Source organism: Genypterus blacodes, unplaced genomic scaffold (genome assembly GCF_046128005.1).
Source record: "Genypterus blacodes isolate CSIRO-AG114 ecotype Tasmania unplaced genomic scaffold, CSIRO-AGI_Gbla_v1 ptg000094l_1, whole genome shotgun sequence".
NCBI classification, from domain to species: Eukaryota; Metazoa; Chordata; class Actinopteri; order Ophidiiformes; family Ophidiidae; genus Genypterus; species Genypterus blacodes.
Window position 1 is genome coordinate 2,567,009 of NW_027466898.1, and position 11,043 is coordinate 2,578,051.

Below are 11,043 nucleotides of genomic sequence, written 5' to 3' on the forward strand. Positions count from 1 at the left end.
CGTGAGTTACATTAATAATTACAATGTGCTATTTACCAACGTAAATATCAGTTACAAATTCTTTCAAACGCCCATTAACTGGTAAATATAGGTTCACATTTACATATGGGGGCAACTTGCCGTAAATGACTCATCTGTACTAGGATGCCGAAGTTCCTTTTTCCGATACCCTTCGAAAGCAGCACTCTGGCCTTGTATGTCCCTCGACGAGCTCATCTCGCGAGACAGTTTTGCGAGCGGGGCGAAATCTCGGGAGTTGAAGGCAAGGAGGAAAGAGTGCGTGTGGGACAAATCGCGTGGAAAGACTTCAAACTTGCATGTCGAACACTGCGATTGTGCAACATTTGACGAAGAATTCTGTTCCAGTCCTTTCGTATTCGCCTTTTCCGATAGCGACTCGCGCGTTCTTTATCTTCCCCCTTTGTCGTAACTTGGAGGGGAAGTTAACTCGGGCTGCACGGCTCGTACTCTAGTGGGCTCCCACCTCGCAGCAGAAAGTCAACTTGGTGGGCTGTTGCTTTTCTGCAGGAATGTCGCAGAAAGAAAGACCCCTGTTTTACCGGCAAGACGTCAACAAAACTATCTGGGAAGTACCGGAGCGGTACCAGGACCTGTCCCCGGTTGGTTCCGGAGCTTACGGATCTGTGTGGTAAATAATTTATTGTTGTATTTCGTGTTCGTGCGCGCAAACTCCATTCATTTAGACGAGGCCTAGCTTAGCTGTTTCTTGATTGTTGGCTAACTTAGCAAGGAGGAGCCGCAATTTGTGCCTCAACAAACAAAAAATACTTTAATCATCGAGCTCGTCGTCTGTCAGATTTGTAATTATCGAGCCTCATGTGTGTTCGTACATTGTGTATTACAGGAAATTGGTTGGCTATTGGAAGAAGTAGGTTTACACAAGAAGGGTAGAGTTAGTGGGTACGTTACAACGACCTGTTTGCTCGCTGAAGAGTGTGGTTAAACGGTTTACACTGTTTTATAAGTGTGCTCAACCTAAATTAGAGGCTTTAACTACTAACTGTGAAGGTTTTCATAACGTGAGCAAAACTTTTAAGAGCATTAATTTGTTGTTTAGTCAAACGAGTGCATATCTTTTTTCTCAAACATATCCAGTTTCGTTATCTTGCAATTCTTTAGTGTTGAATGTGTTCCTAGACAGGTGCATTCAGCTGTACAGAGACTAAAAGTGGACCTGGACCGACTTTGTTGCCAATTCCGGACAGCAAATGTGATCAATAGGGCCGCAGTGAAACGGATTAGAGTCTATTCTTTGAGAAATACATTGCAAATAAATAGGTGCCAGTGGAGATTTGTCATATTGGATCTCACAGGCTTTCAGTAAACACCAGCTGTTATGATTTCAGTGATGTACTCATTCTGTAACAGCAGTAGATTTTCACCTGCAGCAAATACGTTGGGAAGGATCACAATATTATTTTTGTTTGTACCTTGGTGTAAATAACGTGCTTTTGGTGTGACTCTGTAATGGTTTCAAATTATATCTAATCTAAACTAGGACATTGTGAACCCAGCCTCTGCTAAAACATGATTTTATTAGAAAGAGATTAATCATACTGACTTTATGGATGCATGTTTTTACTGCTCTCCAGTAAAGAAGTAAACACATCTGCATGGTTTGGGGATCAGGCCTTTGTATTTACACTGCAGCAGGGAGTATGTATATCTAAGAAAAAATGTATTTGCTGGCTAGATGGATTTCTTTAATGCTGTTTGGCAGTAGAGTGGTGAGATTTCACAGATTGAACTCTTGCCTCATGTAGTTGTGCTGGTCTACTGTATCTGGGGCACAACATTGCTGGCTGCACACTTGTTTTAGTGAGCAGATGTTTGTTTTGCAAATGGAAGTGGACAGCTGTGCTGTTGCTGGGCAATAGGATAATCTGTTGCTGGTCAGATTACCATCCGCTCTTCATGACTGACTGTGTTTGTTTGTCTGTATTTTTCCAATATAGCTCACTGATTTAGTGTTCACATGATTTAGTTTGCTGTGCAAGTCGGACCAATCAAACTGTCGTAACATTTAATTTATAGAAGGTAATTTTAGATGCAATCATATATCAACAAATGTTAAAAAGAAAAGGCTATATTGCTAGTGTGTTTGCTTTTAATAACAGTCAGATTGTGTATTTTCTGTTTCTGTGTTTAAAAGCTTTAACTGGAGATAAATTTATGTCATGATGTGTGACACCTGCATGTTGACTACATACATGTTGTTTTTGAGGTATAAGAGATATTGGTGCATCCAGAGTGGTAATAAGCACAGTGACTTGTATTCACAGTTGGCCGTCCTCTGGGCCTGGCTGTGGTTAGGCTGAGATGTGCAGGCAGCAGGAAGTGCTGGTTTGGGTTAGACAGGCGGTCGTCAGAGAGCAGAACAGTCTACAGACGAGGCTGCTCACAATCTGCTGAGATAGGACATTTTCTGTTGATGTCATATTTTCCTCAGTCTTTAGCAGCTCTTACTGCACCTTATTTGGTTTCAGAAGCAAACTGAGTCCATTTTGACCCACTTAGTTAGAAGTGTCAAGAAAACCATTTTGAACTTTTAACCAATAGCAGTCAGTAGATGTGTTTATTGCAGGCAGGTGTAATGTTTTGTAATAAACACCTTCCACGTCAGCCGAGTTATAATAAGTAGTGTGTCGCTTAAGAATAATGAGGCCAAATGTTCTCCTTCTTCCACAGTTCATCTAATGACATGAAGTCCTGCTTGAAGATCGCCGTAAAGAAGCTATCTCGACCATTTCAGTCCATCATCCACGCCAAGAGAACTTACAGAGAGCTGCGGCTGCTGAAGCACATGAAACACGAAAATGTGAGTGGCCGTGTTCCTCTTTCGATGGTTCCCTCTGGCAGGAAAGAAACTAAATGTGTACATTTCAAATGGCCCGTCTTCGCTTTCTTCACATGACTGTTGTGATATTGTTGTAGGTGATTGGGCTCCTAGACGTCTTCACTCCTGCTACCTCTCTGGGGGAATTCAATGATGTGTAAGTAGAATTTATCTCCCCGATACACTCATAGTTTCCCCTCACACTCTGGCTCAGGGTCTCACTTCAGAAAAGACTTGAACAAAGAGTGCCGACTGTAGTTTCTCAGAACAGACAATTGTTTTCGTGCCTGGAAAACACCTGGAGGGCGGCCAACAGACTAAACAGAGGGGAATGTTACTTCGACCGTCCAGCCGGCTAGGTATCCAGTCCTCTCGCTGCTTCATCTACTGTTTCCCCGCCCGCCTCCTTTGCTACGCTTTCTGATTTATGGTTTTGAGAAACGTTGCTGCTTCAGTGGCAAACGGGTAGTGATTGTTTTGTCAGATGTCGAAAGTTGTTGAAATAGGAAGTGGACGGCTAGATGGTGCCTCAGACGTCCTCCTGCTGCCTCCCCCGCTGTGTGTGTGTGTGTGTGTGTGTGTGTGTGTGTGTGTGTGTGTGTGTGTGTGTGTGTGTGTGTGTGTGTGTGTGTGTGTGTGTGTGTGTGTGTGTGTGTGTGTGTGTGTGTGTGTGTGTGTGTGTGTGTGTGTGTGTGTGTGTGTGTGTGTGTGTGTGTGTGTGTGTGTGTGTGTGTGTGTGTGTGTGTGTGTGTGTGTGTGTGTGTGTGTGTGTGTGTGTGTGTGTGTGTGTGTGTGTGTGTGTGTGTGTGTGTGTGTGTGTGTGTGTGTGTGTGTGTGTGTGTGTGTGTGTGTGTGTGTGTGTGTGTGTGGTGTCGGGCCCTTGTCAGTGTCTCAAATGTGTCCCACTGACTACTAGTTATATCCACATCCTGCACTGTTGTTGTATACTTTATTGATTCATTTGCATTTGGCTCATCCCAACTATTCTGGAGCAGCAGGAACAGAGCCCTCGGGCTAGAAAGGCTCAAACTCGTTCGTCATACCTGTTATGACTCCTCGGAATAACACGGAAAGTCCTTTGTTTGTCTCCTCACGCTCCGACTTTAGAACCTTTTTCTAAGCACATCCACTTCGTTTTGATCTAGTTAGCAGAGTGAACTCGTATACAGTATGTGGCCCCCACATGTCCACTCTGCACTCTGACTTTCAGGTGCATTCGTGCTTCTGTGCATCTGCCCTCTTGAGATCAGATCGCCCAAGATGCGTGTGACTGATGCCTGGTGTGTTGTGCTGTGGTCAGCCTCTTTTGCTCCGTCACCTCCCTGAACAGCCTGGCCTATGCAGTGTGGAGGGTTACTGTTTTATTCACTGCACAATTCTTCATGTCAGTCATGAGAATGGGCCTCATCATTTATTCATGTTGTGGTTTGGGCATTTTTGGATGCACAGCATTTTTTGCAGAATAACAATATGCATCAGATTTGACTTGAGTGGCAGCTGTGGCTCTATCTGCTGTTGGAATGGAAAGCACTCCTCACACACACACACACTCAGATTAACATATTGTCATGGCAGAGTGTACTGTAAGCAATACAAGGTCAGGCATACAGGCCGTGTGAGAGCGGGTTCCTTCAGGGGGATGGAGGAGGAGCTGCAGAGGTGGAAGAGGAGCTGTAGAGGTTGTACGTTCTGTCTGTGGAAATGTGGCTGCTGTTTATCTGCACTCCTGTGGGAACATGGGAAATGCTCCACATGCAGTGTTGCTATCCAGGAAAATCCTGTGACATGCAGGTACTGTAAGTGCTTCCCCTCCTCTCTAAAAATACCGCCTGAGTGACAGCGCCATGGCAAGTCTCCTCAGAGCTGCAGCCACGCTCCTGTTTCTACAGGACAGAGGAGTCACTATTTATATACTTTTTCCAAGCTGGCTGAACCTGAACTTTGTTGCCTGTGTGTCGTGTTTGGTGTCACTCAGAGGACAAATAATGAGGACAGGTTTAATCGTAACCCTACGCTATTTCAAGTTCTTGTTCTCTGCGGCGTGAGAATAGAGCAGTATTCATGAAAGGAGTAAGTGGAGCAGCAGACTGGTGAAGCCAACACACGCCTCTGTGCATTTACGCTGCAAAACTGCCACTGTGGCATCCTCGGCTTTCTGCTGTCATGGCATTTTAAACTGCCTAGGGATTAGATTTGAATTATCCACTGTTTGAGTCCTATTAAGCTCATCTATCTGGGCGTGTTAAATCACATTCCATTTGTTGAAGGGTCTGGCCTTTCAGCGCCTCTAGAGAGGAGCGTGTTTGAAAGGAAGGAGCTGCTAAACCGGTTTAAGCTCGTGAAGCCATATGGGAAATTAGTTTGTGTCGGGCAAACAACTCCCGAAATGATCTGGGATAACGACGACATTCCATCATGCACATCCCGCTTTGTATTTTGCCCGCTTGCATTTGTGTGATTTCTAAACTGTGTGTGATTTGTCTTTGTGTGGTTGGCAGGTACCTTGTCACTCACTTAATGGGCGCTGACCTTAACAACATAGTGAAATGCCAGAAACTCACGGACGACCACGTGCAATTCCTCATATACCAGATCCTCCGAGGGTTAAAGGTGAAGCGCCTCATTATGTCCTACGACGCGTAATTCAGACTAATTGAAAGACGACCAGTTTCTTCATTCGGATATAATCTAATGCACACGTTCTCCTCCATCTCTCCCTCTGCAGTACATCCACTCGGCTGACATCATCCACAGGGTAAGTTTGACGTCGGATCACACTGGCTGTGAGTCGGGAGTGTTCACTTTCTCTGTCTCTGACCCGTGCTGAGCGAGTGTGTCAATGTTTATGGTGTCTTCCACATGACAGAGTCTGGCTCGTGCTTTGTGCAAACGCTGAAGTGGAGCAGGTTCATAACAAAGCACGAGCGGCACACGGTGTGACTCAGTGATATCAGACCAGTTTAACAGCACTCACAGGTGCATCAAGCTTGTGGCAGGAAGTGAATACGGCAGTCTGTGACATTTGTGGGTGTTTTCCTCTCCTCAGGACCTCAAACCCAGCAACCTGGCAGTGAATGAAGACTGTGAGCTGAAGGTGGGTGAACTTTTACTCCCACTCTGAGCAGCATTCAGAAGCACTGCGGCGTGAAAGTGAAAGGTTTTGCAAACGGCAAACGTTTAATGCCGTTTTTTTTTTTTTTTTTTATCTCCCTCAGATCTTGGACTTTGGTTTGGCGCGGCACACCGACGATGAGATGACCGGCTACGTTGCCACACGCTGGTACCGCGCCCCGGAGATCATGCTGAACTGGATGCATTACAACATGACAGGTGGCGACCTCAGAAAGTGCAGAATGCCACTTTGACTACGCAGCCATACGTTCAGTGTTGGCAGTTGTTGGTTACTGTGGAGCAGGAAGCTGTAACGTTTGTTCCCGTTTCTCTTTTACAGTTGATATTTGGTCAGTGGGGTGCATAATGGCAGAACTTCTCACCGGAAAAACCCTGTTCCCCGGCACCGACCGTATCCTTTTCCATTTGAGGAGCGATCCATCATGTCTTGCGGCTGGTTGGTGGGGTAGTGACACGGCGGCACTGGTCTGTGGGGCTTCTGTTGTTTCCTCTCTTGTCTCTGACCATTTCACCGTCGCACCTCTCGTCACGCTGCCTGAGGTGTTTGCATATTTTAATGACGTAAAGCAGGCGGACCCACACTCCCCTGCAGCTAAACACAAACCCTTCACTGTGACGCTTCCGCCAGCGTCTTTCAGTTTTCCAGTGTGCGTACTTGGCCTGGGTCTATTTTTCCTGTTCTTTGTATGGGCTCAATAATCTCCAGCATGTGTTCTCACTTTTCCCTTTTTGATCCTAAGGTATTTAGGTGTGCAATGGGGCTCTCTACTGCATCCACTCTGTTTTCCTAACATGCTTCCACAGGTTACAGACCTCCTCCCGCTCTCCCCTGTGAACTTGTTTTCCCTTCTCATATCTTCTGTGTGACATATAGTTCTTAAAATGAAGTTGAATATCACAGATAGTTCCTCAGTAATATTGGTTTCATAAGGATAATGAAGCCTTCTAGGTCAGATTCCTCTTAGTCGACTCTTCCACGTCCAGATTCTGGTCTTCCTTTACCGTGTGTTATAGACATTGATCAGTTGAAGCTAATCATGCTGCTCGTCGGAACCCCAGGGCCCGAGCTCTTGATGAAAATATCTTCAGAGTCTGTGAGTTCTCAGTCATGCAAGGTCTTTGTTGTTTTTTTTGTCATAACTTATTTCTCCTCCAAAGCAGTCCGTGTGTGGTGCTGCGTGCTGCCGTCTCATTAATAATCCGCCACCTAACTGTCAGCTTGCTTTGCAGCCTTCAGCTCTGCTTGAGGCCTGCTTGCTGCCACAACTGAAGGATATCATGTTTACCCTGGGATGATTCTCACACAATTGATTGAGTTCTGTCTTTGCTCTGACTTGACAATGATGCAGAGCGTTTGCTGTGTTGTTTCCGTCCTCTAAATCAACCCCCCCGCCCCCCATCTCTCTCTATCTCTCTCTCTATCTCTCACATTCTGCTTCCATGCTTGGAGTTTGCTCTCCAGAATAACCCCGTAGGTTAGCCACACAGTGTTTTTTAAAATCGCCGCTTCTTAACCAGCTCCGCTCTGTCGCTGTACACCCCTTGACACTGAGCCTTGTAGATATAAACCAGCTTCAGCAGATAATGCGTCTGACAGGAACACCTCCAGCGTCTCTAATAAGCAGGATGCCCAGCCACGAGGTGAGCAGGACGCACAGACAGTAGCCAGGCCCGTCACCATTCATCTTCCATTGGCTTGTAAAGACAGCAGAGCTTTGTCAGCGTTGTTCATTCATGCTGAGCTTCACAGCAATGGCGGCGTTCCATACTAACACCCTGTTCAGAATTCTGTCATAAATGATAATCTGATCTAGCTTATATTGTCTATCCTGGTGTTGGGAGCACTTAAGTCACTCAGGCCTCTGGGGGGTCGGGGGGGGTCGTCACTGCAGGGGCTTTCAGATTTCTCAGCCATGTTTCCCAGCTTGTGTTATAATTGAGCAAAGTGTGACACGCTTGCTGCATGTGATTTCCACGAATCACTAGATGTTGCTGCCCTAAAAGCGGCATTGAGGAAAAGGCATTTCTGTGCTTGGCATTGTTACTCCAGACATGCCTAATAATTAATTTCCATATTTAAACCTGAACATGTATACAATAAATATTCATGTGGGTGATGGATGGACTAACAACGCCTCACTCTGTGCTTTCTGTTTTTGTTGTGAAGTCTGCTGTGTTGCCTGTGGAGAGACTCGCATTTGTTCTTGTATGCAGTGTAAAACCTTGTGTAGTTATAGAAAATAGATTTCCAGCTCTCCCCTGCAGTGTGAGAGCTGGAACATTATGATTTGTATAGGGATTTCTTGTCATCTCATTTCTGTTTCTGTGTAAACAGTGTAGAGAATATCATTTTGAGTAATGCGTTTGTGTACTTTGCCCTGATGTGTGAGTACTATTAAACAGGCAGCACTGATTGTGGGCGACATGTAGCGGCTAGTGGGAGATGACGTGTGAATTACTTTATTTTCCCAGGCCAGGAATTACATCAACTCCTTGCCACAGATGCCCAAGAGGAACTTTACTGATGTGTTCATTGGCGCCAACCCACAAGGTAATGCAAGAGGAACCAGGCCTGTCTGAACTCAGTTATATTGTTGAAGTAGTTCAAACCCTGTGAAATGCAATGTTTTCCCTGAATTCTCTTAAGCTTCTACCCTTAATGTTTTTGTCCTCATATGCGATCAGTTAAATGCGACCCAGGTTTATATCCAGCCTCCAGGATGTTCATGTTTGCTGTGTCTCCTTTGCAAAGCCGTGGACCTCTTGGAGAAGATGTTGGTCCTGGACACGGACAAGCGGATCACAGCAGCCGAGGCTCTGGCCCACCCGTACTTCGCTCAGTACCACGACCCGGACGACGAGCCCGAGGCCGAGCCGTACGACCAGAGCTTTGAGAGCCGCGAGCTGGAGATTGAGGAGTGGAAACGTATGTGGTTGAGTCCTTTTAAGATTCCACTAAAGATAAGTCAAACATGGAAGGTTGAAAAGTTGGAATTGTTTTAAAAGGAAAACCCTGATGTTAATGCTGAGTCACTGCATCGCAACCACGCCTATCAGCCTACACACTATCAGCCATCCACTGACCTGTTGCAAGCACTTCTGCTTTTTCAAACAAATGCAGAGGGAGCTGGTATTTATTCTATGCATTTTTGTTCCTCTGTTCTTTATAGGATTAACCTACGAGGCGATTGTCAGTTTCGAGCCTCCCATCTTTGACGGCGATGACATGGAGCCGTGAGACGTGTCCGCACACGTCCACCCATTACTTATGATGTGGGAAGATGATCGTTAGTATCGTATAAACTCTCAAACGCAGTTTTATCAGAGTGCCTACAATCTTTAGTGTCAGAGGAAACTTTCTCCACCATTAGTTTTAGTGAGGGGATCATTACCAGTTCAGAGATAGGAACAACACGACCAATTATCATTATCTTTATTTATGAACCACTAAATGTAAATGGTCCATTGCTGGGAAATGTCCTGTGTCACTTCATGCCAACAGCTGAAATTGTTTTATATTCTTCTGAGTTTTGTCGACTCATCACTGTGACACTCGGAACATCAGATGCTGAAATCTGGACCTATAGCTGTGCTTTTTAAATTACTCTAGTACGTAATGTATTAATATATTTCCGTGACTATCAATTTGGTAAAAGGAATATGCCCGTCTGCTACTTTGTCCTGCCACGCTGCCATATAAGCACACGTCATTGTAAACTGAGCGTTGAATTGTTTGTTTTTGATTTTTCATTGTTGTCGTCACTGTTCCTGTATTTTAAAAAAAGAGAATTTACTTTGAAGGCATTCATACCTGTGAGCGAAGTGGAATTATGCTTCTACTTTGAGAATGTGATAGTTGCCTGTAGTCACTTACATTTTACTGCCCCCCACCCCCCCACCACACACACACAGAAGTTTAGACATTTAGTTTTGTTCAGTGTGATAGAGTCCCTGTTGAGCTCCTCTCTTTTGAATGAATAAGTCAAATTTAAACCATAGGACTCCTATAACATCCATATTTTCCTCTAGATATTTATTAAATAAATAATAATAAAAAAATATTTAAGCCTTGTGTTTTTGAGGAAAGTTTATCAACAGGGCACCAAAATAGGAGAACTATATATTTTGTGGGTACATTTTCTGCTCAAAAATATGTAAATATCTGTGCCATACTTCTTTTTTAATCTTTGACTGTGGTTTGTTTTGTCAGTAAGCAATCACTGTTGGTGTGTTCATCATTTAGACACTGTTTGTATCAGAGAGTGTGTTGCTGGTTTACAGGAATGTCAACCTAGAAGTTTGAACAGAAATGCAGCTTAAATGTCTAAAAGAGGGATTTATGATGTATTTATACTTTGTGAAGAAGGTATTTATAGATAGTTGGAAGCATACCTTAAACTATTTTCAGTCCAGCAGAGTAACTACTATCAGCCCTTTATGTTTATCAAAATAAAGAATTATTTTTAAGAGACCTCAATGGCATCTAGAGGGATTTTGTTCAATTGCTCGTCATTTACACATCTGTATTATCACAATGTTTTTTGGCCAAGTCCCTTTTCAGTTCCATGTGCTGTGCTGCAAATGACCTTGGCGGGAGAGGAAGATTATTTGGACCAGTACACATCTAGAGCCACTAGATCAATATCAGCTGCACCACGCTGGGAGTATTATGTGTCAGCTACATTTCTAATGCTCACCTGAATAAGACAGTGTTCGGGTAATCAGAACTCAAATTCGGCCCCAATTCCCACTGGATTGATACAGTATCTGCAAACTCTCTGTTAGTGTTTCAACATTACATTTTTATCAGACAAACAGTACCTCACATGTGACTACAACAGATTCCCCAGTAGTGCATCTCTTAAACAGGACCATTTAAAAGCTGCTCCATCACATTCATACCTTCATCATCTACCTTTTCCAGCTGACCCTCCTGTAAGATAACCTGCTGTGACATCTATGCGACATATGTATGACATCATTCATGATTCCATTCACGTCTATCATGCCCCACTACAATCATTAATTAATGCAAACAAAACATATAATAAAAA

General features: G+C 44.3%; 1 protein-coding gene across 2 annotated transcripts; it reads left to right on the forward strand.

The window, feature by feature from the left end:
• Positions 1-215: 215 nt before the first annotated feature.
• Positions 216-10,477, forward strand: mapk14a (mitogen-activated protein kinase 14a). Of its 2 annotated transcripts, none has more exons than XM_076159276.1 (12): positions 216-649; positions 2,710-2,839; positions 2,956-3,014; positions 5,356-5,467; positions 5,583-5,612; positions 5,904-5,951; positions 6,073-6,187; positions 6,309-6,380; positions 7,004-7,083; positions 8,462-8,540; positions 8,742-8,915; positions 9,160-10,477. In XM_076159276.1, exons 1-12 carry the CDS (start codon positions 531-533, stop codon positions 9,225-9,227), a joined length of 1,086 nt encoding a protein of 361 aa, XP_076015391.1. In that variant the 5' UTR covers positions 216-530; the 3' UTR covers positions 9,228-10,477. The 2 variants fall into 2 exon arrangements, with proteins under 2 accessions (XP_076015391.1, XP_076015392.1); XM_076159277.1 differs by lacking the exon at positions 7,004-7,083 and adding an exon at positions 7,551-7,630.
• The last annotated feature ends 566 nt before the right edge of the window (positions 10,478-11,043 follow it).

Excerpts from the sequence above, each read along its gene's own strand:
- mapk14a (XM_076159276.1), top strand. The coding sequence starts at position 531 with ATGTCGCAGAAAGAAAGACCCCTGTTTTACCGGCAAGACGTCAACAAA. Across the intron at positions 5,468-5,582 it reads AGATCCTCCGAGGGTTAAAG|TACATCCACTCGGCTGACAT; the intron begins GTGAAGCGCCTC and ends CTCCCTCTGCAG. Across the intron at positions 7,084-8,461 it reads TGAAAATATCTTCAGAGTCT|GCCAGGAATTACATCAACTC; the intron begins GTGAGTTCTCAG and ends TTATTTTCCCAG.